Source organism: Camelus dromedarius, chromosome 12, assembly GCF_036321535.1.
Source record: "Camelus dromedarius isolate mCamDro1 chromosome 12, mCamDro1.pat, whole genome shotgun sequence".
NCBI lineage: Eukaryota > Metazoa > Chordata > Mammalia > Artiodactyla > Camelidae > Camelus > Camelus dromedarius.
This window is the reverse complement of record NC_087447.1, coordinates 4,498,149-4,523,959: the sequence shown is the minus strand read 5'-3', so window position 1 is coordinate 4,523,959 and position 25,811 is coordinate 4,498,149. Positions and strand designations below refer to the sequence as shown.

The 25,811-nt window shown below is 44.9% G+C and overlaps 1 protein-coding gene across 21 annotated transcripts in view; it reads left to right on the top strand.

Annotated features, from left to right (window-relative positions):
* PPP6R3 (protein phosphatase 6 regulatory subunit 3) overlaps positions 1–25,668 on the top strand; it is a 114,642-nt gene extending 88,974 nt beyond the window's left edge. For 9 of the 21 annotated variants that reach the window (XM_031448392.2, XM_031448391.2, XM_031448393.2 and 6 more), the window contains 10 exons: positions 3,705–3,802; positions 5,490–5,544; positions 6,277–6,407; positions 10,072–10,193; positions 11,557–11,710; positions 13,145–13,251; positions 14,637–14,787; positions 20,131–20,148; positions 20,417–20,536; positions 23,444–25,668. In XM_031448392.2, coding sequence (XP_031304252.1) covers positions 3,705–3,802; positions 5,490–5,544; positions 6,277–6,407; positions 10,072–10,193; positions 11,557–11,710; positions 13,145–13,251; positions 14,637–14,787; positions 20,131–20,148; positions 20,417–20,536; positions 23,444–23,495 — 1,008 coding nt within the window. In that variant the 3' untranslated portion in view covers positions 23,496–25,668. The other 12 variants (XM_031448397.2, XM_064492043.1, XM_064492036.1 and 9 more) reach the window with 6 other exon arrangements.
* The last annotated feature ends 143 nt before the right edge of the window (positions 25,669–25,811 follow it).

Genomic DNA, 25,811 nt, shown 5'->3' with positions numbered 1-25,811 from the left:
ACTGACATACTCCAATGTAGGTTGAGCAAAGCAACTGCTTGGTTTTGATACTAAGGCAATTTAACATTCGTGTTTTCAGAATAGGTCCAAAGTAGCATTTTGGCAGCTAACTGGCTTCTCTTGATTCTTCACACTGCTGCCCTTTGGAAACCAGCTTTCCCAGGTGAGGGGCACGGAGCAGCCAGCCCATGAGGGGAGCTGCTGAGCAGCCTGGGGACCTGGAGAGTGCAGCAGCCCCTCCCTCACAGCCCCTCACCGACACCCTCTCCCACCCTCGCACCCGGGATGGCCCTGGCTCATCCTGAGCTCTCAGGCCTACGAGTGCTTTCCCAACCCTGGAGTGCTCTGCTGCCGCCCCAGGAAGCACCTTGACGGCAGCCTTCCTCTGTGCTGAAGCACCTGGACAATATGGAATTAGTCCACTCAGCCTAGTGTGAGCCCCAGTGCTACCCATTGCTCCACGCCTGTAATGACGCTTGATGATGTAAAATGTGCATTTTCAAGGTGATTTTGATCTGGTGAATAGCTTTAAGGAAAAGAATGCCCTAAACATCTATTTGTAAATTAACTAATAAGCTTGGAACTTCTGGGCCACTGATAATTGAGGATGGTGACATTTCGGTATCTGGAAAGCAGACCTCCTCACTTCTCATGAAATCTGGGTCCAGGGTCATAGCTTTTCTGGGGAGAAATTTCTGTCTTTTTTTGCTTTGGCTGACTGCTGATGTACATATGAAGCAATCGCAGTCACAAAACTGCCTTACTAACACCACGCTCCTATTCCTGTGGGCTTACCCACTTTTGTAACCCTCCAAAGGTAGGAAGGTAATTACCGTTTTCTGATTGACAGACTTCCAGTAAACTTTTCTTTGCACGTTAAACTATAGATCAGTCATGGAGCATTTTGAAAATAAGAAATAGGCTCCAAAGCATTTTTTTTCTTTAAATTCGAGAATACAAGTCTGCCTTAATTTACGAATTTCATGCTGGTCTCCATTATAATCAGGTTAGTTTATATTTTATATATATATCAACTTCGAGTTCCTGTTCACCTTTGAAGTTAGCAGAATGTTGGTAAAAGCCCGAGTGTAGGGAGCTTAGGGCAGGCCGCTTAGCAAACCTGTGGGGCTGGCTTGGCTCCAAGTACCTTGCAGCGCTGGTGCCCTTCTGGTTTCCTCGCCTCCGGTGCTGGGCTCTCCCGCCTTCCTGAGGAGGTCCTCCTTGTGCGGCGGCTGGACAGTCGGGGCTGGCTGCCGCGGGTGGGCTCTGGAGCGCTCATCTCACTGCCCCTGCTGCGCCCTGCCCAGCAGGCGTGCTCGGAGGTGGTCAGGTCAGGTGAAGCGGACAAGGGTGCTGTTGCCCAGCCGGCACCCCACAGAGGCTCACTAGTGAAGCTGTGGGCTCCCTTCTCAGTGAGTTGAACAGTCCCAGGCTCTGGAAAATGTGAGGGAGTTTTTTTCCTTTTTTTTTTTATAATTAAAAATTTTTAATAATTACACAGCCATATGGTGCTTTCCAGATTTGGATTTCTCAGAGTCCAAAGCACTTTTTATAAAGCTTTAAATAGACTACAGTAATAGTCTTCACTTACGTGGGTTTAATAAGCCACGATAGCTTTATTAGTGAAAGTCAGATTTGAAACTTAAGTTCCTTGCTGGCTGTATCTTCCTAGAAGCTATAATGGAGTCAGAACCAGAAAGGACTAGTTCGTTGGTTTTCTTTTTCCTCTGCATTGCTGTGTGGAGGCTGGCTGTCAGCCGCCCCGTGTCTCCCTAGAAGGCAGACGGTGCAGATGTGTGTGCGCATATGCATGTATGTGTGTGTTTTCACATCTGCATGTACACACATGTATGCATTCACACATGTACTTATAAAACGCTTAGTATTTGCATTCTGTTATGAAGCAGTTAAAGTATTATGAAGCATTTAAAGGAATACTTTTGGAAACATTTCTTCCCTTTTATACCCAAAAGATTCATAATATGATCTCTAGAGGTACAAAACATTTAAAAGAGAAAAAAACGGAAATCAAAACAGTTGGAAAGGACCTTTTGCACTTGTGCCACCAAATTTCTAATCTGTAAGTAAACTCAGAGCCTGGTTTATGCTGCTCGCTCAGAAGAATGACTTCGTGATTCTTTACCACATCTTTAAAGTTACCAACCGTCCATTCTGCCTTACAGATAAAGCTTCAATTCAGAGGAATTGGTTTCTTTCTACTTCTGTTTTCCATTCATACGTCCAGAACTCAGCCCAGCCTCCCAGAATTGGTCCCTCCCCTTCCTTCTACTTTCACCCCATCTCCCACAGCCTTGGTTCCCTTACCAGATGCAGCCCGTGAGGGTGGCCCCAAGCTTCCATGTGATATCGTCTCTGGGCAAGAAGGGGGCAGCATGAAATGTGAGGGTGAACAGAGCTCTGGGGCAGTGGGTACCTCGAGTGAGAGAAAAGTGAGGTTTTAGGTCCTCAGTGAGCTCGATACAGCATTTTCTAGACCTAAGGAAAAGATGCCTTCCAAAGCCAAATATAAGGTTTATTTTTAAAATTTTACACAATTTGGATTATCCATGCCATAATTCCCTGCCACCAGAATGAGTAATCAGGAGTCATCGGCAGAGGCATTTCTGCAGGGTGGGGTCCGTGGGCTCTGCTCAGAAATCGGTGGAACTCAGTTACAGCTGCCTCCTGATACATGGCCTCAGGAGTGATGCCTTTAGTTTAGCCACCGGCTGCTGCCTGCGCCCCTGGCGCAGGCTCACCTGGGGAAAGAGCTGTCGCGTCGTGTGCAGCCCCATCTGTGTGGCAGCTCGCACGCTGTTTGTCTCCAAGCCTGTCACTTGGGGAAGAATGAGGAGGGGCACTCCTCCTCATGTGTTCTTTACTCCTGGTCGAGAACGGAGGACATGTTTACCGATTTCACTTGCTCCCCTGGGCCTGCTTATTGCTTTGAATTAGAATAGTAACATTTCTGTGGAGTACATCTGAACATTTGCCCATTTCTCACCTAAGAAAACCCACGTGAGCATGGTGCGCTCCAGAAATGGTGTAGGAACTGGCTCCTCCATGGAGCTCTCAGTGTCGTAGTCTTTTCAGAGTGATTCTGGATCAGTGCTAAAACTTTCTGTCCTCTCTCTAAGGTAGGATAGTAGTTACTTTTCTTCTCTTCCGGGCCTGTAAGACTTAAATCTTTTTTTAAGAAAATGAAATGTCCCTGAACGTTGTGTTGTAGGGTTGTAATAGTGATGAGTAGTCATTTTTCCTCTGGTGCCATGTTGCTGTAGTGGATTGGGGGTGGGGAGATGCAGAGAGGGAGGGTGGGTGGTTACCAACGTGTTTGATCTTAAGGTTGGTTGTGTTCAGAGGTGACTGATAACACCTTATAATTTCAGACTGGCACATGTCACTTGATCACCTTTTTTGAACTAGACCCAAACCTTTCTCTAAAGATAATTGGGAATAGAGGTCACTTAACATTTCTTACATGACATGTGCATTAGAATAACTTGTGGATCGAAATCCAAACTTTTCCTTTTGGGAGTAAATTGTGTCTGAAATTATTTGACTTAAAAAAAAACACACACACACCAACTTTCTAAGCCATATGGCTATATAGATAAGATGGTTTCTGGAACACAAATGGGCAAATAGTATGTAGAATGTCATTAGAATCATTATATCACTGTCACTGGTCCTGGGGTTGCCAGGCCTTTTCTGATTATCAGATGCAACAAATGACGTCCAATTTTATTGACCAGTTTGGCTTCAACGATGAGAAGTTTGCAGATCAAGATGACATTGGCAAGTGAGTATATTTTTCTGTTTCCATAACTGTCTAGTACACTCTGCTCTTTGTGAGGTATTTTGTGGTTCTCCTGGATTCTTAGAACTCTTGCATTCGTGAGTTGGGAGGAGCCTGCCCTCCCAAGTGCTCCTTTAGTTCCAGCCAGTCCAGCCTGAAAGCACTCAGAGGACAAGCAGGAATAGAACGTCACTCCCACAAAGAGGGCTTGCCTTTGGGCTGGACGTTGGTCACAGAGGTTAATTTTTATTCGATTTAGGGACTCACATCATTGTTCCACTCGTAGGTTACAGCGCTAGATAGCGGCATGCAAAGCGGTGAGCCGTGCGCTGGTTTACTGGCGTGAGCAAGCCTGGCTCTGCAACACACAGTGAGGAGGGCTTTAGCTCACGGCTGGAGCGGTTCCCCTCACGTGCGAGCGTTCTCCTGTAGGCAGCTAGCCGGAAGGTAGAGTTGGGTTTTTGTTGTTGTTTTTTGTCTTTTTCCCGCAAGAGCCAGGCAGGCAGGGTAAGAGGAGTGCACAAATGGGAGTCTTTGGTCCTGGGCAGAATTGATGAGTAGAAGGTGTGTGGTCTGTGTACCACAGACATGAAAACGACCATTTGGTCAAGCACCTGACCTTGGGAAACAAGAGGTGTTCATAAACAAAGTATTTACGAGATGGGCGTTATGGCTCCCAGGGCACAGGGATCCCCCCCGGGGACTCCCCGGTGATGGGTGCGAACGCCCAGCGTCGCTCTGGTTCCTGAGCACTGGCTGCTCAGTAGTTGGTTGCACTGCAGCCAGTGGAGGCTGCTGTTTGTCGCAAGTTGTGGTTTATACCAGGCGAGAAGCTAGAAGACTTTTGTGGCGCATTCTGATTGTGCCGCACAGCATGCCGTGTTGGCGCAGGGGCCGGGGGCTCCACTGAACAGAGCAGGGGTTGAAGGCCCTCAGCTGCCCTAAGAATCGGCTCATTTAAATCCAAAAGGAGCAAGGACCCACCACTCGGTGTGTGTCTACACCCAAGAGCGCTCACACCAGAGCCTGCAGGTCTCCCCACGTGGCACGTCAGCACCTGCCTGTCTAGACTCGTTATTTGAACAGTTGCTAGGTAGGGATCCACACACAGTCTTTAGAATTTGTATGGGGTACTTGGAATAATGATTGATTAGAACAGGTCTTGTAGAAATTGTAAGACAGCCCCACCCACTCAAAGATTATGTTCAATAGGCTATGGATTCTTTTGTTCCCTACTTTCTTCCTGATTATGCCACATTATAACATAAGATTTCAGGAGGCTCTGTGTATTTTATGTATGCATTTGGCTATATCCTGAGAAAGTTCAGGGTCTGACAGCTTCTACGACCCTTTTCACGTTTTAACTTGTTTCTTCTTTGCAAGTAACCTTTTTCTTGGTTATGTAAGTGTGGCCTCTGGAGCCAGGTTGCTACCATGGATGTTAAAAATCTTTTGTAGGAAGGTTTCAGGGTATGTTTAATATGTCTTAGAAGGCTTCTGTTCCAGCCTTCCTATCTTATATAAATTCCTTAATACCAAGGGAGGAGATATCATTTCATGCAAGCACAGTTTGTTTTCACTTACGGAGATTTTAATGACAGTGTAAATATTTAAATTTGGAAAATTTCATGAATGCTTTTTCTGAGGCTGTAGATAATTAACTAGTCCTACACTTCTGTTTTGTTTACAGTGTTTCTTTTGATCGGGTATCAGACATCAATTTTACTCTCAACACAAATGAAAGTGTAAGTATTAATGCCTTTCATGAGCAATAAGGCATATGGGAGATGGACAGGTGGGAACAGGGTTCTGCTAGAGCCTGCATATGAGTGCTGTGTTCAGTGGGACCCTTGCCAGTGTAGACATGGTTGTAGTGTAAGTTCAAAGGCTGCAGTTTGACTCCAGCCTGCTGCTTTTTACATCTGAAAGTTTTGAAGAGAGAAACTTGGGCTAGATCAAGGCCAGCCTCTCATCACCAGGCAGTTGTGAAATGCCAAGTCAGCCACACCAGCAGATTGACATGAGAATACTGTCATTGGAATGGGCACAGTCTTGATTTTTATGTCAGTTAGCATGTGAGACCACCTGTTGATTTGCTGTTGTGATAAGGTGTAAACTGACTGGTCTGGACTGTGAAAGCAGAGGAAGTGGTACAGGTTGCTTTTCCTGTTGGGGTAAATCTGTGACTGCATCTCAGGTGGGTGGGCAGGGAGGCTCCTAGATTTCAAATGGTGCTTTCACTAGATGAAGGCGAGTTATACATAGCCAGTCGCAGTTTCTTGTATGCTAGTTTTGAAGCCAGTCTTTTGGAGGGAACTTTTTGTTGTCACTTACACAGAAGTTGACATTAGATGCTTACATTTTATTTTGGTATACGTGGTGAGGAAATGGAATAATGTAATTTACATTGGTAATTTTTAGAGAAAATGACTTGATTTTTAAGTTTGTTTCGCTCTTTCTCTCTTGTTTTTATTTAGGGAAATATTGCCTTGTTTGAAGCATGTTGTAAAGAAAGAATACAGCAGTTTGATGATGGCGGCTCTGATGAGGAGGATATCTGGGAGGAAAAGCACATTGCATTTACACCAGAATCCCAGAGACGGTCAAGGTGAGAGGCAGTTCGTTCTGGCAGCGACCCAGCCACTGCAGAAGCACGTGGTCATTAGGAGGCATGCACTGTGTCCTCTCCAGACGCAGATACGTGGCCTGGAGATCAGTGCTTTCGTCATGACCAGAAATGCCCTTGTTAATTGACACGAGTTGGTGAAACTGCTCTTGTCTGCAGTGTGACAGGAGTATGAGCAAGTCACGGGAGTCTGCTTGAAAATGCTGTCCGTGTTGAGACGTAGTTCACGAAACGCTGTGACACAGCCTCTTCTGAATGGGAAGTGATGCTGAGGAATGTAGTTGTGTAGTGCTTGGAATAAACGCCCCCTTACCAGTAATAACAGCAGCAGCTGAGTTTATGCACTGTGTCTTACAGAAGACTGAAGGTTTCCCTGGGGAGGGGAAAAGTCGTTTCTGAAAGTTCATTTAACTTGGGGAGATGGAGTCATGGCAGTTGATACCCATTGGGATCAGTCCATTATTTGTTTGGGTTTTTTTGTCCCCTGATTTTTAAAATTCACTCTATCCAAAAACCCCAGTTAAAATACAGAGCTTGTCAGATTGCATAAAAAGTAAGATGTGACTTATGCTGCCTGTGGGAAATAATTTAAATTATTTAAAAATTTAAATTTTATTTTTTTAAATATTTTAAAATCTAAGTGTAAAAGATTTAAACAGGTTAAAAGAAAAGTTGGAGGGGTCTATATTAATATTAAAATGAATTTCAAAAGAAAGGGCCAAAGAAAAGATCATAAAGGGATCACTAGGAGGACATAGTAACAATTCTAAATGCCTACCTACCTAATAATAGGGCTTCAAAATACACAGAGCCAAAACCGTTAGAACTGTGAAGAGAAGTAGGCAAATTCATAATTATAATCAGGTATTTTAACACTCCTGTCCCATAATTGATAAAACAACAGGCAATAAAAATACAGAAAATGTAAATACTGTCAGCCTGCTGGGCGTTTATAAAGCACTCCACCCAGCCTCACGGCGGAGTTCGTGTTCTTTTCAGGTGTACGTGAAATATTTACCAAGAAAGACCATGTTGGGGCCATAAAGCAAGTCTCAGTAAAAAGATTTCAAGTCATATAAAGTATGTTCTCTGATCCTGGTGGAATTAAATGAGAAATCAATAACAGACCTCTAGAAAAACTCTCAATCTGTGGAGCTAAATGATAATGAGTTAAAGAAGAAATCAAAGAAGAAATGACACAGTATTTTGAATTGAAAGAAAATGAAAGCACGGTATATCAGAATTTGGAGGGTGCAGCTGAAACAGTGCTTGAAGAATTATTTCTAGCACTAACTGCTTACATTAAAAAAAAAAAATCAGTGGCCTCAGCTACCACTTTAATAAACTAGAATGAAAAACAAACAAAAAAAAAGCAGTACAGAAAATCATTGTAATCAGTGAGTCGTGATCAAACATTGGTCTCTGAGAGGATTAGTAAGATCAGAACACCTCTAGATGGGATGATCGAGGGAAAAGGAGAAGATACGAATGCCTAAGACCAAGAACGAGGCGACGTCACTACAGATTCTGCAGAGACTAAAAGGGTAATAAGAAATATTAGGAGTGACTCTGCCAATAAGTCTGACAACTTAGATGAGTTTTGAAAGATACATACTACCAAACCTCAAGCAAAAAAAGATAACCTGAATAGTACTGTATCTATTGAAGAAGTTAAATTTTTGGTTTAAAACTCCCCCCTCTCCACACACACAAAAACTCAAGGCCTAGAAGCCTTCTCTGATGAATTCTACCAAACATTTCAGGAAGAAATTACAGAAGCTTTCAGAAAACTGAAGAGAGGAAATAGTGCCCATCTCATTCTATGAAGCCACTTTATTGTAACCTGATGTCAAGGACTGGCATGACATGACGTGACATTATAACAAAGGTGACCTATTATTCTCATGAACATAGATGCAAAAGCGCCTGTCAAAATACTTAGCAAATAAATGCAACAGTAGTGCATCGTGACCGTGCAAGGTTTATTCCAGCAGTGCAGAGTTGTTTTAACATTTGAAAATCAGTCGGTAAGCATGTCCAACAGCTATTCCTGATAAGAATGCCTGGCAAACTGGAGATATTTCTTCAGCCTGCTTAAAGCTGCAGTAAACCTACAGTTAGCATCATACTTAATGGTAAAAGACTGAATAATTTCCCTCTGAGATCAGAGACAAAACAAGGATATCTGCTCTCACCACTGCTTTTCAGTATTGTGCTGGAGTGAAGAAAAAAATAAATGGTATCTAGATTGGAAACGAAAAGTCGTATTAACTTTCTTCATAGACAGTATGACTGTCTATGTAGAAAGCTGTTGGAATCTACAAAAAGATGGCTGGAACAATTCAGTGGGCTTGCAAGATGGCAGTCATGGATCAGTATCACATTTCTACATACTGCAGCTGACAATGGTATTGATATTATTAAACAGCACTATTCATAGTAGCATCAGAATATTAAACATGTAGGGATAAATCTAACAAAAGATTGCAAGGCCTACTGAGTGAAAGTTGTAGAACAGCCGAGAGAAGTCAAGTCTGAATAAATGTTTGTAAGCTGGAAGGCAGTATTGTTGAGATGCCAGTCCTCCCCACATTGATCTAGGTTCAGTGCAATCCCAAGCAAAATCATAGCAGGTTTTTTTGATAGCTGTTAACAAGTTGATTTTTAAATTCATATGAAAGTGCAAAGGACCTAGAATACCCAAAACTACTTTCTTAAAGAAAAAGATCAGAGTATTAACATTACCTGATTTCAAGATACAGTAATTACAACAGGAAATAGATTAGGGGGACAGAATAAAGAGCCCAGAAACAGGCCCACACATACAGACATCTGATTTATGGTGGTGGTGCAAAGGAAGTTCACTGGAGGAAGTATAGTCTTTTGAAAAATTAGTGCTGGCATAGTTGGTCGCCTGTATGTGTAAAAATGAACTTAGTCCATACCTCTTGCCATGTATACACATTAACTCAAAATGGATCTTAGACCTAAATGTAAAACATGAAACTAGAAAACTTGTACTAGAAAGTCTGTGACTTTGAATTAGGCAAAGATTTCTAAGATACAACACTGAAAGCACTATACATTAAATTATATAATTATATATGTTAAACTTGATCAAAATTAAACACTTCTGTTCTTCAAAGGACATTTAATATTAAGAGAATGAAAGGACAGGCACACACTAAGAAAACTTTGCAAATCGTGTATCTGATAAAGGACTTCTATGTAGAGTATATAGAGAACTCTCAAAACTGTGGTTATAAGAAAAAAGGTAACTCAGTTTTTAAACTAGGCTAAAGATATGAAAAGACACTTGAGAAAAGAAGAGAGGTGGGTGGCAAAAAAGCACTTAAAAGGAAGCTCAGTGTCCTTGGTCGAGAGGGAAATGCAGTGACACCACCGTAGGATACCTGCGCACACCCACTGGGAGGCAGGTTTTCAGACTGCTATCTGCGTCTTTCAGCAGAGCCCACACGGCAGAGCAGCTGATGCCTTAGGTAGGATTAGGCAGCATGAAGTCTTAACAGTGACAGGCAGATGTGGGCCAGTGTAATGTTTTTGTTGTTAGATGACCTCGAAAATTTTTTGGATTTAGCTGGTGGCTGATATGCAGCACCAAGTATTTTGGTCCTTTTCTTCTTAGCTCGGGGAGTACAGACAGTGAGGAAAGTACAGACTCAGAAGAAGAAGATGGAGCAAAACAAGACTTGTTCGAGTCTAGCAGTGCCAACACAGAGGATAAAATGGAGGTGGACCTGAATGAGCGTAAGTTGTACCTTTGCCGCTAGAGCATCTCTGTGGTGTGGCACCCACAGGGTGTTACTCTTTCTCCAGGCTGAGCAGTATTCTGGGGTCTGTGTGTGTGTGCGTGTGCGCGTGTGCGTGCGCGCGTACAGTTCAGTGGTGTGGCTGTACTCACATTGTGCAGTAGATCCTCTACAACTTTTTCTATCTTGCAAAGCTGAAGCTGTGCCATTAAACAGCACTCCCATTCCCCTCCCCAGCCCCTGCGACCCCTTCAGGTGCCAGCCACAGGCCGGGGCCTCTGGTACTTCTGACCAGCTGGCTACAAATTGGGAGTTCCCACGACCTCTTTGGGTTGGATTATCTGCTAGAACTGCTCATAGAATTCAGAGAAGCATTTTACTTACTGTTACCAATTTATTACAAACAATACTTTAAAGGACACAAATGAATAGCCAGATGAAGAGATAAATAGGACATGGCCCAGAAGGGTCCTGAGCACAGGGGCTTTGTCCCTATGAAGTTTGTGATGTGCCGCATTCTGTTCATCGGGCCCGAGGCTCTGCGGCTCTGCAGTTTGGGATCTTATGGGGGCCTCACTAAGCAGGCAGGGTTGGTGAAGTCGTCTCTACTTCCAGCTCCTCTGTCCTTCCAGAAGGTTTGGGGGAGGGGTGGTAGGGTGGGGTGGAAAGTTCCAACCCTCTAGTCACTTGGTTGCTGCCCCCCACCACCCCCATGCTGAGACTGCCCAGGAGCCCCCAGCCACCAATCATCTCATTAGCATATGAAAAACCTTGTCACTTCAAAGATTCCAAGGAGTTGAGGGGGGAAGCAGGGACCAAATGTGTATTTCTTATTAGTCGCAGGAAGCTTGCTGCTTGTGCTAATAACTGCAGTAGGCTGCGGGAGGCCAGGGAGCATGTGCATAGGAAATGGGGCAGATGTGGACTGGGAGGCATCAAAGTTGTTTCCATTTTATTGCAGTTGACTAGCCAGCATACTTTAAAAAATTAATAAACCTTTTATTTTGGAACAATTTTAGATTGACAGGAAAGTCGCAAAGCTTGTACGGGGAGTGGCTGTGTACCCTTCTTCCGTCTTCCTCCTAGTGTTAATACAACCTTGGGACCTTTGTCAGAATTAAGAAGTCAATATTAGCATGTTCTATTATGTGTGGCTTTGTATTCTTGTGTGATACCTCTGTTAAAAAAAAAATCATAAAAAAAGGAATTGCTAAAGGATCAGGAGATAATAGGACAGATGCTATCGAATTGCCTTCCAAGTGATGGTGCCACGTCCACTCCTCCCAGCAGTGTGTGAGAATGCTTGTGTGACATTGAACTACCGAAGTATTCTCAAAGTGGAATTCCTCTCCTCTTTGTAGCACCCAACTGGTCAGCCAACTTTGATGTCCCCATGGAGACAACCCACGGTGCTCCCTTAGACTCTGTGGGGTCCGACGTCTGGAGCACAGAGGAGCCGATGCCAACCAAGGAGACAGGCTGGGCTTCCTTTTCAGAGTTCACATCTTCCCTGAGGTGAGCACACATGCTAGCTTTCTAACCTTTCCACACGAGAATTGGGGAGGATATCTGTGTACTGTTGACACCGCTTGTCACCTTGAGTTTTTTCCAAGTTGAATGTAGTGCATTGAACAGGATTGAAAATCAACATGGCAGAGATACTGACACAGCTGGGAGTTGCAAGAAGAGCAGTTGTCCTCCTCCTTCCTTTCATCCAGGGTGAGCCAGGAAAGGGAGAGACTGCTAACACAGTAGGCTGGGAGGATACAGCCCAGGAAGGTGATCAGCAGAATGCTGATGAAGATGGTGTCTTCAGAGCTTGTCTGGTCTCACCCAACTGTCAGGACAGGATTGGGAATGAGGTGAAGCCAAGTAATTCCTGACAGGCACCTCTGTGTGGAGTATTACAGAAAAATGCAGGATGCATCTTGAATTTAATAGATAATATAAGCTTGTAGCTAGTCTAGTGCTGTAAATTAAGGGTTATGACAGCTGTGGCTGTCAGTCTTGATCCTTGTGTTATTCTCGGTGACAGCAACCTGTCATTTCGTAATTTTCCAGAATAACATTGTTAGCATTTGAGTATTAACCATGGATTTCATGTCTTGTTAGGCTTAGTTTGATTTGCTTAACGTTGCTTTATTTTGTCTACTGAAAAAATTAGTCTCTACCACTCCATCTGAAAGATTTTGTTGCTTTCCTGTTCTAACAAGTGACTTTTTAAACAATCACTGTTGATGGAAAAGATAAAAAGACAAACTATTACGCGTTAATGGTTACCGTTGTACATGAACCAGAGAGTATACTCGGCTAAAACCCATGTTGCTTCGTAGCAGCTCTAATAGTGGCAGTAACCTCTCGCTCAGAGGTGAAGGTGAGACTGGTGGGAAGCGCCTCCAAAACACTACGAATCATTTCACTGCCTCTGCTCTGGGAGCGGGCAGTCACGTTTCCACCTCTCTCTGGCTGAGAGTTGTTGAAGCAGCTGCCTTCCCTTTACAAACCCCTGTGCACAGGCTGCTTTCTCTGAAGTGGCATTAAGAGGGCCAGGCCCTGTGGGCAGTTTGGCTCGAGGTACTGAGGATTCTTGTTGAAGATGGCACAGTAGACACGGTTGATGCTGTGCAGTAGGTGCACTGCCGTCCCAGCCCCGGGAGCCTGGTGGTCACGGTGCGCTCGAGGGGCTGGGAGCATTTGAAACTGTCTAGAAATTTCTAGGAAGTCTCTGTGTTACCGCCCTGCTGGTTTAGCAAAATATTTACAGATTACCACACTCATCTCCAGCACCAGGCTGCTCTCAGTTCTTAGATCTGCGTGTCGTTGGATATTTAACCAACTGCTGATGTCTCCCCAGTGGAATCGGAACTCATTTTCAGAGGTTTTTTGTGACTAATGGTAACCGACGGCTATTTCCCACTGCTAATATCTGAATTTTCTCTTTCCTAAAAGTACAAAAGATTCTTTAAGGAGTAATTCTCCAGTGGAGATGGAAACCAGCACTGAACCGATGGACCCTCTGACTCCCAGTGTCGCTGCACTGGCAGTCCAGCCAGAAGGTGGGTGCAGAGACCACCAGGGTGCCTGGCCTATGGACCGGTCATTTGGTAGTTGTTCAGACTTTAACTTTTGCTTAGTTTTCTAGATCTGAAAAGTTGTCTTTGGCCTCATAGCAGGTTTGTAAAACTAGACTTGACTCTCAGGCTCAAAGGACCCAGGAAAATAAGATGATGGGTCTGATGTCCACAGGCAACTGATGAAAAGGAATTGTGTATTTAGTCCAGAACTACACCATGTTGAGTCTAGAAGGGGTTAGGGATCAAAGTTATCATTCAGTCCTCTCAGTGTACAGAAGAGGAAAGATGGTCTTTGCAGTCCCCAGGGTGAATAAAACCAGAATTAGCCACATGCATGCCAAGCCCAGCCTGCACCCAGCTCTTCTGTCCCTCAGAGTCTGCTTTGTTGGAGCACGTCTGTGTATCTGGGCACATTTCAGGCTGTGTGGTTGTTTCTGTGCTTCTCTCCTTTATGAACAGATGAAATGGGCAGGGGTACCCAGTGGCTGTCTTGTTACTTAAAATATGCACATTGTTCCTTGCATAGGCCCTGAACCATTTTCCAACCTGATGATTAGGGCTGCGGGAGGTGAGTGGAGTGGAGAAGGGGGTGTTGGTAGTGTGGAGGGAACAAAGAAGCGAGTCTTTAAAAGAAGAAATGATGCAGCTAGAGGGCACAAGAACCAAGGGGCAGAGAAAAGAACCCAGTAACTAGTAGTTTGTATGTCACTCTTCTAAACATTCTGTCTGGATGACCTGATCTATCCCTCAGCAGGTCTCCATAGGTTCAGTCACCCCATTTTGTGGAAAAGAAAACCCAGGCACAAGTGGGGCACCTTGTCCCAGGGCTCTGAGACTAGTAAGTGGTCAGGCTGGGTTTGAATTTAGGGAATCTGACTTCAGAGCCAAAGCTTATAACCAGTATACCCCTCTTATAGAACAAAGACATAATCCACAGGGAACCACGAAAAGGTAACTTGAAAAAAGAGAAAAGAATGGGACCCAGGGGGCACAAGTGATAGGAAAAGGATGACTGAGAACAGTACACGGATGAACCATGAACAGTACATGGACTGTGGTGGCTGGAGGCTGCAATGTGCAGCCGCCGCCTCTGTCCCGTGCTGGAGCCAGAGAGCATTAGGAACAGGAAGGTGGGCTGGGAGGAAGGTGGTGGGCTTGTGGGCAGCTGGGGAGACAGGGGCACCCAGGCAGCTTCTCTGCCCTGGGTCCCTGTGCCCGTCAGTCAGCCCGGGAGCAATAGGTGGGCCATCTCACTTTTCTTCTTCAAGCAGTGGAGGTAACGCTGGGTGGATGGGTCTGCACAGGACAGGGGTAACCGTTCTTGTTTGGTTTGGTATACGTGACCATCAGCTGTGTGTGCTTTTCAGCGCCAGGCAGTGTGGCCATGGAAGCCAGCTCTGACGGAGAGGAGGATGCTGAAAGCACGGACAAGGTAACTGAGACAGTGATGAATGGCGGCATGAAGGAAACGCTCAGCCTCACTGTGGATGCCAAGACAGAAACTGCGGTCTTCAAAAGGTAACTAGGGGCTCAGTCATTCTGGAGCTTCTGGTTGTTGGGAGGGTGGTGGGCGAGAGGCTGCAAATACTAACGTCTTTAATTTGCTTCAAATGTGGGTTCAGACATTAGCCTGACATCTTTCTGATATCTTCATTAATTCATTAAATCTTAATGAAGAGATGGAATTTTGATCCCTAAGTTTGCGTGCTCCTCCTCTTTTATAATGTTCAGAAGACTGTAGTTTAATCTTACAGATTCAAAATACATAAGTATAAAAAATTGACAGGCCTCTAGCCATAATAGGAATTGCATTGTATACAGGCCACATAGCCTGGTGCATCTAAACCAGAGGTTCAGTGTTTACAGATCATTTTCTCCAGGCATAATGCAACCAGTAGAATTCAGTAGCAAAGTGATAGCTTAAAAAACGTATTTGGAAATTAACCTCACTTCTAAGTTCATGGGTATCAAAAAAGGAATCATAATGAAAATTTAAAACTTAAAACTGAAGGAATAATGAAAAAATTCTATCAGAACCTACAGACTGCAACTAAATCAGTGCTTTGAACTTCGGTCTCCATCTTATATTAGACCCTTTCAGATCATGAGAAATAATGGTTCCCAACTTATGAACCAAAAACAAGCAAAGCATGAAAGAAAAATTAATTGTAGGTTAATATCTTATGTATAGGTGTATATGCAGAACACTTTAAAGATAAAAGTGAGCAAACCAAATCCAGCAGTGTGTTTTTAAGTCATGACCAAAGATGTTTGACATGAATGTAGGGATGTTGTAACATTGTAAAGATTATTGAAAGTAATTCATAGATAAAGGGATGAAAGCCATTTGGACCTTCAGTAGACAGACAGAAAGCATTTGACAAAAAAATAAAGCTGTTCGTAACTGTTTAGCATCCCAAGAATAGAAAGTAGCTACCTGAAACTGAAGTGTCTACTAAAAATCTGCAGCAGACTTTATTCAGCACTGAAGCATTGGAAATAGTCCCTTCAAAGACATGACCCAGATTTAGCAAATGTAGCAGAAAATAAAAGTAAATTTAAAGTATAAAGATTTGAAAGAAATAAAATGGTTATTGTTTGTAGATTATGATTTTCTACATAAAAAACTCCCAATTGAATCTATAGGCAAATATTAGAATTACTAAAAAAGTCTGGCAAGTTTACTGGATACAACCACAAAACAGTTGTGTCTTATAAATCAACACAAGATGTCCTAGGGTAGGCCTCTCCCTTTTTAAAATTAAAATGTTAAAAACCTTGTCTGTAACGCAGGCTGAAAGATACAACAAAGGCCTAAATAAATAGGGAGATATGCCATGTTTGCTAATGGGATGATATCTTTGGCATTTCTTAACAAATTAACCTATAAAATGAACATACTTCTCCACAAAATCCTGATGGAGTTGTTGTTGTTGTTTTTTTTTTTTTATGAAGGGGAGATGTTGATTCTGATACTCACAGAGAAGACCAAGGAAAACCAAGAACAGCCTAGGTCACTTCAAAGAGGAAAGTGAGGGGGTCTTCACCATATTAGGTATCAAGGCTTATTACTGAGGTGATGTGTGTGGCCTTGGCACAGAGTTATACACACAGGCCCCTACAGTCACACGAGCTTGATACATGTTAGGATGACATAATTTGAGGAGGGAAGACTGGACTAATAGTGATTATCCATATTAGAGAAAAATAAAATTAAATCTCTCTCTCAACATAAGTATGGAAGGCAAAGCTACAGCTTTCAGAAGGCAGCATGAGAGAGGGTCTTTAATGTTGTGGTAAAGGATTTCTCAACCATAAAAAAGCCAAACCATTAAGGAAAAGACTGGTAAATTTGGCTTTATGTAGTTTCTAGTGTTCCAAAAGATGCCGTGAGATGGAAAGACGAGCCATAACCAGCAAAGGAACACGCTGTAGCAGAGCATAGGAAGAGCCTAATGCCAATAAGAAAGAGACAACAATTTAATAATTTTTTTAATGGACAAAGGACACAAACAAGTTGCTGTCTGTGGAGGAAAGTAAGGAGCAGGCTAGCTCCAGAGCAGGCCAGCCTCTCAAGTCAGCTGGTGTGTTAGTGACAGTGATGATTCGGTGCTATTCCGTGCACAGTAATCTACTAACTCCTATCTTAGGTTGTTACAGAAAATGGAAAAAGTACAAAAACTGCCTGGATCTTTTTATGAGGCAGTGAAATCTTAATTGCAAAACCAGGTAAGTATAATTACAGAAAATGATCAGCTCATGTCACTTACAAGCAAACTAAATGCAAAAATCCTGTATAAAATATTTGCTATGAACCCAAAGGCTTACTAAAAATAATTCATAATGTTCAGCTAGAGTTTATCGCTGGACTGCAAGGATGGTTCAGTCAGAAAAATCTATCAGTATAATTCACCAAATATTAATAGAATGAAGGAAATCATTTGATATTTTTGAAACTTGTGAAAAATTTTTATACCTATATATGATTAAAACTCTGAGCAAAGCAGGAAGAGAAGTGAGTTTACTTAACTTGGTAAAAGTTAAATACTGGAATACTACAGCAAAAATTATACCTGATGAAGAAATTTTAGATGCGTTCACTTTAATGTAAGGAACGAATAAGGCTGCCCATTGTCATTGCCACTGTGCAGGCAGTTCTGGGCAATGTTAGTAGGAAAGAAAAAGAGGTTTAGGTAACGATGAGACGGGGAGTGATTTGGAGTTAATAATGATCAACTGCAACCAGGTCAGAAGCAGACTTGTAACTAATAAGAATTCAGCAAAGCTACCAGGTAAGAGAGCAGTTTTAAAAATCAGTAGCTTTTCTCTACTTCAGTAATAAACAACTAGGGTGTATATATAATAAAAGGAGAAGTACCAGTCACATAATATTTCAAATTGTAAGTTATTTAGGAAATATCTTAACCCAGATATCTATAGAGAAAACTTGGAAGTGGTAATTACAGCAGCCACAGAAGAAGCTGTGCACAAGGGCAGGCCAGCACACTGAGCGACGTGCCAGCTCAGTGCTGCAGAGACAGTCGCCGTCACCAAGTTAGTCTTTAAGTTTAATGCAGTCCCAGTCACAATTTCAGTTGGATTTCTTTTTTCAGGGCATTTTTACTGTATTTATTTATTTCACATAAGCCTAGAGCTGATCTGTACTCTTTTCATTGGTGATATTGTTCATCCGAAGACTGAAATATCCACTAGCAAACTAACAGAATCACAAAGGCTTTTCACCTTGCAAATTGTGTCCTAAAGTTCATTCAGTAGGACTTTTAAAAGACGTTTGATAAACATGCTCTAAAGTTCATGTGGAATAAAAAGTTTCCCCAATTGCCTAGAGTACCATAGGAAGATTAGTAACAGGCTGCCCTGGCAGGTACTGGTCAGGCTACAGCGTCAGAATAATTAAAGCACAGATAAAGGGGCTGGTGTGATGGGAAAGAGCTCGGTCACAAGACGGGTGGCTTAGCAGGTGCTGGGGCAGGAGGTTGGCCCTGTCCAGGGGAACAGAGGAGACGAGCCATCCAGATGGACTGGAGCCCGACTGTGAAGGCAAGAGCACGTGTGCCTGCTGTGTGCCGGCTGCGGTACCACTTGTCTCACATGTGTCCCCTCGTGTCTTTCTCTCAAGCATCGTATAAGATGAGTAGCACGGTTATAATCCCACTTTCCAGAAGAGGAAAATTAAGCACTGGAGTTAAGTGATGTGGCCAAAGTCTCATGGTAGATAGAAGACAGTGCAGTGTATCTTTCTGACCCATGGGTAAAGAAGGACTTTTTTCCAAAACAAAAACAAAACAACAACAAGCCTCCAAAAGCATAAACCTCATGCAAAGAACAGAATTGGATTACGACAAAGTTAAGAATTTCTGGTTGATAAAGTATTGTAGACAGAATTAAGAGGCAGATGGCAAATTGAGGGGGGGAAAGCTCATAGTTCTAAATCAACAAAAAGAAAATTAGCATTTAATAGTCAAACCAATAAGGAAAAGATAGAAAACCCAAATCACAAAATGGGCAAAAAATATCAACAAGCCGTTTACAGACTAGGAAACCCAAAAGGGCAAAAACAGAACAAAATAGACAAACAAAAAACCCAAACCCAGAAACCTAAGAAGAGATACTCAGGACTCACTTGTTATCAGGCACCTCTTGCTAGACTAGTGAGAACTGGAAAGGTGGGTGATGCTGAGTGTTGGTGGGGCCACAGGAACCGTGTTGCCCTGCTAGCGGGGCAGTTGTTCTGGAGAATGACAGGGAAAGATGAGCAGCATTTTCCACTCTGAGGTGCAGAGCCCTGGGAAGTGCCCGGGCAGGCCCACTGGGGCCGCGGGCAGGGGAGGTGGTTGCAGCGTTGTGCCAGAGGTGTGGGGGAGAGACAGTTTGGTGCTGCTCACCGTGGGAGGCTGGAGTTGGGAGGTGCACCCGCACAGGGTGTGTGCCAGGTTGGCAGGGACAGTTGCTCTTCCAGACTGCGGTCACAGCAGGAAGTACAGTGAGGTGTGTGATTCGGGGGCTCATTGTGTGTCTCCAAACACACACGTATGCATTGACTGTTCGTTTCACAAGAGTGAAAGTAATAACATGTCAGACACATCAGGATAGTTGCTCTGGCCGGCAGGGAGCAGAGAAAGGGGATAAAGTCATGAACTAGACTTCAGTTCCTTTTCTTCCTTATAAATTGCCCAGACCCATCTGAAAGCTGCCGAGAAGTCATCTTGAAGTGAGGTTTTCTGTAAGCAAATCTGGGACCCAACGCTAAGAACGATGGACCATCCAGAAGGGAATCTCTGGCTGCCCTTAAGCTCAATTTAATGCCATCTTGAATTGTGTCAGAATGGGAAATCCAGACAGAACAGGCAGAAATCTTTTAAGTTTCCAGCCCACAGACAGTTGAGAGCATTTGCTGTTTGTCTTTCCTCCCAAGAGCCCGCTTAAGGGGAAAAAGCATCCTTTCATGTTTTATTTCCCTGGCCTTTGACCCCTCAGGATTGGTTTTTATCTCTTTTGGCCGCTGTGGTTGGCTCTCTTTTCCTTCATGGCGTTGTCGGGGGGCCACTTGGGAAGTTCATCCCGGCTCAAGCCGCGCGGCATCTTGCTCAGCCTTGCTGGTGCCGGCCAGCAGGCTGCTCGGGTCTGTCCAGCTGACTTCAGATGGTGGGCTTGGCCCTGAAAGCAGGTTGCTCTAACTGAAGACTCGTTCCTTCAAACAGGTTCATTTGACACCTTCACCGAGTCTGCAGTTTTGCTTATGTGCAGTCATGGACATGTTATTCCCCAAAATACCCCATTTATAGGAGTATTCTGAAACTCTTGTACATTTCTTTTTCTGTTTTGCACACTTGGCTTCAGAGTGTTGGAATCCTATCGGTATGTACAGCGATGTGGACCGCTCTTTACCAGACACCAGCCGCGTTGCATCGTCCCTCTTCTGGCTCCCACTTGTGTGTGGTCCTGCCCTTCCATGATCGCCCAGTTGTGTCCGTGGTCCCTGTGATCCCTCACCTGAGCATGCTCGGCCCCAGGGCTTGGGTCCATGGCCGCCATGACTTCCAGAGCCACCTGCATGTGCCCTCATCCTCTCCCTGGCACTGCTACCTAGGGCGTCTAATGCTGCCTGCCATCCTCTTTCCTGCAGTGAGGAAGGAAAACTGTCTACCTCTCAAGATGCTGCTTGTAAAGATGTGGAGGAGAGCCCTGAGACGGCAGAGGGGAAGTCTGCAGTCCCTCGGCCCCCCAGCAGTAGTCCGGAGCAGAGGTAACTGCCCACTTCTCAGATCCTGTCTAGGCTCTGCTCTGGCTTTGGCTTTTGTCTCTGGGGAGCTGGAAGGGAAGTTGGCCTGGATGGGGGCTGGGAGGGAGGAGGGGGTCATTACAGTTGTTCTCAAGCGCTCGTGACTTTCCTGCACAGGAGTGTTTTCTCAGTTCCCTGTGATCATCGGAGTGACTGAACTGAGCAATTAAGCATAATTCGTCTCCTACTCCAGAAGCTGAAAGCTGGTTTTTGGAGATTGGATAATGTCGCCGACTCTTTGAGAGATTATTGGGAATGGAAGGGGCTCTCCGGCTGGCATGTCTCCCCTTAGCCGTCCCCCTGTCTACTTGATGAGGCACTTAGTTGAGGCTGACATTGAGCCCCTCCACGATCGAGTTCCCATGAAGTCACCCAGCTGCCAGGCACAAGCAAGTCCCGGTGCCCACTGTCCCACGGGTGTGTCCATGTGACACGGGGAGAGCACTGTCCTGACGACCTTTTCATACATGTAGCAAAATGCTCTTAACTCAGGTGATTCCCCCTTTGGGTTTGTTCAAAAAGTATCTGTCTTGTCTTGTCTGGGTGAAGTGTCAAAATCCCACCACCAGAGCCAAGATATTTGAAATGGGGTGTCTCTCTAGTCATCTTCTGCTGAGACTGAGCTGGTGGTCTGAAGGGATAGGCCCAGCCAGAGCCTCAGCCCCCAGTTGCTCCAGACCTTGAGGATTTGCCCTTGGGCCACAGGGACCTTTGCTCAGCACTACCCAGTATTAACTAGTTTGATTAAGTATATCCAAGCTTGTGCATTCCTTCTATAAGGAATAAAATAACCTTCAAAACCATTTCAGAGAAGTTGTACTTCCCCCTCACCAGACCCCCCCAGATCTAGGCCTTTAGGGGTACTGAAGCCAGTGGAGCCAGCAGGGGGCACTGTCTGTCCACCAGTCAGTAACCTCTGTGTTCATGGAGGAGCAGACCCTGCTTTTGTTTTTCGTGGAAATTACAGCCAGAACGAGGGGTTTGCCTTTGCCAATAAAAATTGTGTGTGTATATAAAACAAATTAATTATAAGAACTACTTGGTGTACGTGGGGAGGCTTGGGGAGGAAGAGACGGTGTGACACTCCAATTGTTGGGCGTCCAGCCCCAGCAGGGCTTCTGAGGGTTTGGACAAGTCGCTTTCTTTGCCTCAGGTCTTCAGCGTGTGTTTTTTTAAAGACCTTTTATAGGTCTTAATTCCTAATCAGTTGCACCGTCTCCCTCGTATGTAAATGCCCTTTATACTGAAAGCTGCCTGGAAGACACTCACTCCCCCCACTTGGGAGTAGTTGCTTCGGGAGCCTGTTCCGGGTGTCTGTGACAGAAGGGATACAGGCCTGTGGGTGCAGTTACGTGGCTGTCTGGAATGCGGGACTGTCTGCCTCAGGGGAGCCCACTCGCTCTTCTCCCTGCACAGAAACATCTGCCTCCCCCTACCTGTAGGACTAGGATCTGGAGGGACAAGTTGGGGGCAGTCAGTGGAAGGAGAGGGGCACCCTCGTGACCACTCATTTGCCTACCTGCCCTTCCTCCAGCAGCACACATTCGGATGTGGCAGCCGCTGGTTCGGGCCTGGTGATAGCGGTAGCACAGGAGACACACGGGCAGCATGGGGCCGGGAGGGATCAACGTGCCTGGGTGAAGGAGTCGGAGTCCCGGCTCAGACAGGGCAGTGGGGAAGGCCTCTGAGCAGGCTGGCGTTTGGGCCGCTGTTGGGGCAGCGGGGATAAAGGTGAGTTTCCAGTGTGTCACGTTTGCTTTCTAAGAGTAGTTTGTAGCAAGGCTGAAGGTTAAGGTAGCTGTCTGGGACTTCCTGCATGTAGTCTTAGCCACACGGTTCCCACCGCAGCCAGGTATCACAGTCCTTCGGCTTGACAGATGAGCACTACTGCACTTAAAAGATTTTTGTTGCCACAGAATTTTATTTTTCACTGTTAATCAAGTATGGTCCAATCTCTGTGCCCACAGTGTGCTAAGGAGGCACTTTGCACACAATCAATGCTTACTAATGCTGGTGGGGAGGAGTGTTGTCCCCCTTTCACAGGGGAGAAAACTCAACTGAGAGAGGTTAGGAACTTTACTTACGGTCACACAGCTTGTCCATGGTGAAGGCAGGATGTGTACCCAGCTGTGTCTGGTTCCAGGACTCCAGGGCCGGTGTCCCTGGTGTATTGAGACACCATCGAGTGTGAGTAGGGCTCGTTGTGTGTGTAGCTGACCTCGTGGTTCTGTTAGGTTAGCAGTACCAGAAGCATCCGGTTTGTGAGTTCTGAGTGCTGATTGAGAAGTGCTTGTGCTTCCCAGTTTCAGCTCTAAGCATCCTTCCCCAAGTCTACTTTATAACCATTCTGGTAACACCGTCAAGAATATCGTATGTTTAGGTGGCTGTTTTGGCAGGAGGGTCCTGGGTATCCTGTCACCACTTTGTTCGTATAGCGTCCCTGCCCCTCCTGCTCCCAGGTTCACCTGACGTCTGCTTCCCGGGAGCACATTTATTCATGTGCACGCCTTTGTTCTCAAAGTTGGTCCTCTTTACAAACTTTTCTTTTGTTTCCTTTTTTTTCCCTCCCTCAGTAGCAGAATCCTATTTTTCAAGTGAAATTTTATGTGGATTCCAATCAGTGGAACAGATAAAAAGCTGCTTGGAAGGAGGGATGAGCGAGTAGCTCCTGAAGGCTGGGGGAGCAGCCGTGTAAAACCACCGACCAGTCCGTTCTGTGCTTCCGAGGGCCGAGGCGGGGAGGCCCTGCAGCACCGGCTTTGGCCGCCCTTGCCGAATGCCTCCGTGACCCGAGCTGTCTGTGTCCGCCTTCTGTTTTCTGCCCTGCGTTTCTGCTCTAAGTGCCTCAGGTGTCCGTCTCTCGCTCCGCAGGACTGACCAGCCAAGCGTGCCCGGCGACGCGGCGGTGAATGGCCCCGTATGATGAGTGAGCTCCGCTGCTGCTGACCGAGGACCGCAGGCTGTCACCAATGGGGCTCCGGGGCCTCGTCTGCAGCCCGCCGGGCCGCCACGCTGCGCTCACTCTGCGAGTGATCAGGACCAGCAACCTTTATATTCTAGATTCTAAGACATTGTACAGAGAAACTCAGAAGTGTAAAAATATTGCACATTGACGAATACCAAGAGTTTTTGCGTATGTTTATATTGTATTGTTCTAAATAATGGGTAGCCTGTGAAATAAGATCTTGCCACCCATGTAATAATAGTAGTAATACTATAGTTAAAATGGCTGTAAGAATAGTTTTATAAAAGTGAATACACAGATCTATTGTATTTGAAACATAACTATTTGACAATTATTAGTGTGACCAAAGTACTAGGCAGTTTTCATACATTTTTTCACCTTGTACAAAATTCTGAATTCATTTTTCTTTCAGGTTGGCGAGGAGTTGTAGGATTGAAATGCCCTCTAAGTGTTATTTTGGTTGTTCTAACTTACAAAAGTGATTTTGAATAAGAAATATTTGGTGTTCTTTTTATAACCAGTTTTTGATTGGTAACTGTTTTCTGTATTGTTTAAAACGGATCAAAAAATGTAAGTCTATTGGTAGAGATTAAGTATTTATTGCTACAACTTAGTTGATAAATTGATGTTATTGTAAAGCCATATGTTCTGTTGAAGTCTTGTTTGCTTGAAATGATTATTCCTACAGGTGAAACACTAGACTATTTGGAGTGTACATGGCTTGTGGTTTGGGTTTTTTGTTTTTTTTGTTTTTGTTTTTCGTTTTGTTTTGGTTGTCCATCTGCCTTTTAACCCATTCACCAAAATTTACCTTGTTAACAGGCATCACCAATGAACATTTCAGAGCGATTTGCATACTTAACACACCTAAAATCATATTAGGCAAGGCAGTTGAGAAATGCTCGTGCTGCTAATGGAGTTGGAGTGCGTCCATTCTACAGGCTAGTATTTCTAAACTAGAAATCAGCCCCCGGCACCTGAGCATGTTCGTTGTTTTACTGTTCCTTGTGAGGTTTTCACTCGTAAATCCTAAACCAGTGTATTTTTTTTTAGAGCTGGTTTGTGTACATATATAGTGATTATGGATACTAATTCAATGTAATTTATAATTTTCTATGTCAATATAAAAATACATCACAGCCTTCTCAAACAGCTGAAGCAATATATTGTATATTGCCATATTGTCTGGTGAAAGGGTTAAATTACTTCACCTCTTGCACTTTTAGATGCAAATCAGTTTTTCATTTCTGTAATAGAAAATTATTCACGTATTTTTACATCATTTGTTTTTCCTGACCAGTATTTAAAACCAAAAGGATATTCTGAAAAATGGCCAACAATTTTTTTAGAAATAGCATCCCAAGCAGCGTGCCTAAACATTACATTGCATATGGAAATAAAAAAATCAAATGTCTGATGCCTTATCTCTCACTTACTTCCCCACTGTAAGCGGCGTGGACGCTCTCAGCGAGGCAGACCTAGCCCTCGAGTACCGTGGAGCCGGCAGCGCGCCCTGGGACACACGGCAGGGGCGCTGACCTTGGCCTCCGCGCGCCTCCTCAGGAACCCTTTCTGTCGTGAGCTCCTCTCAGAAGAGTCTGTCTTCGAGCGTTCTCCCCGGATCCTCACGCTGCCGGAGGACAGGGCTCCCTGCGTTCGTCTCAAGGGTGCTGCCCGCATGTGGCCCGGGACCTCGGGGACTGCTGATGGCTGGTGCGCTCTCGTCTTGCCGGGCTGAGGGCTCTGGTGGCCAGCAGCTTGCTCCGGGGGCGCGCACACTGCCCCCGGCAGCTTGGATTCGGCTGCGTCTCCATCCCACCCAAGGTAAACCCAGTGTCTTGTCTCATCCCACCCACTGCTGACAGAAGGGCATTTGGGGCTTTCCTTTGGGGTAGTGTTCTGCGTTGCTTGTCTTGCGGGGTGGGGAGAGGACGCTGGGTGGGCAGAACAAAGTCTGTTGGGGGTGGAGGGTGCCGGCCAGGGAGCGGGAGCGAACGCACTCTCATTGAATTTCGACTTTCATTTCTGTGGGTTGGCCATTCTGAACTGCAAGACTAACATGTCTACAATACAACACCTGTATTAAAAATAACAACCGCAAAAATAAAGCCTGATTCTTTGTTTCTAGAAATCTTCTCTTGTACCTTGATTGGGCTTTAGTAACCAGACCAGGGTGTGGGGGCTGGAATAAGCGTTTCATGGTTCAGGCTTCCCGACCCCCGCTCTCCCCGCTCCCCTGCTCCGGGCCCGAGTCCGGGCCCGCGCGATCAAGGC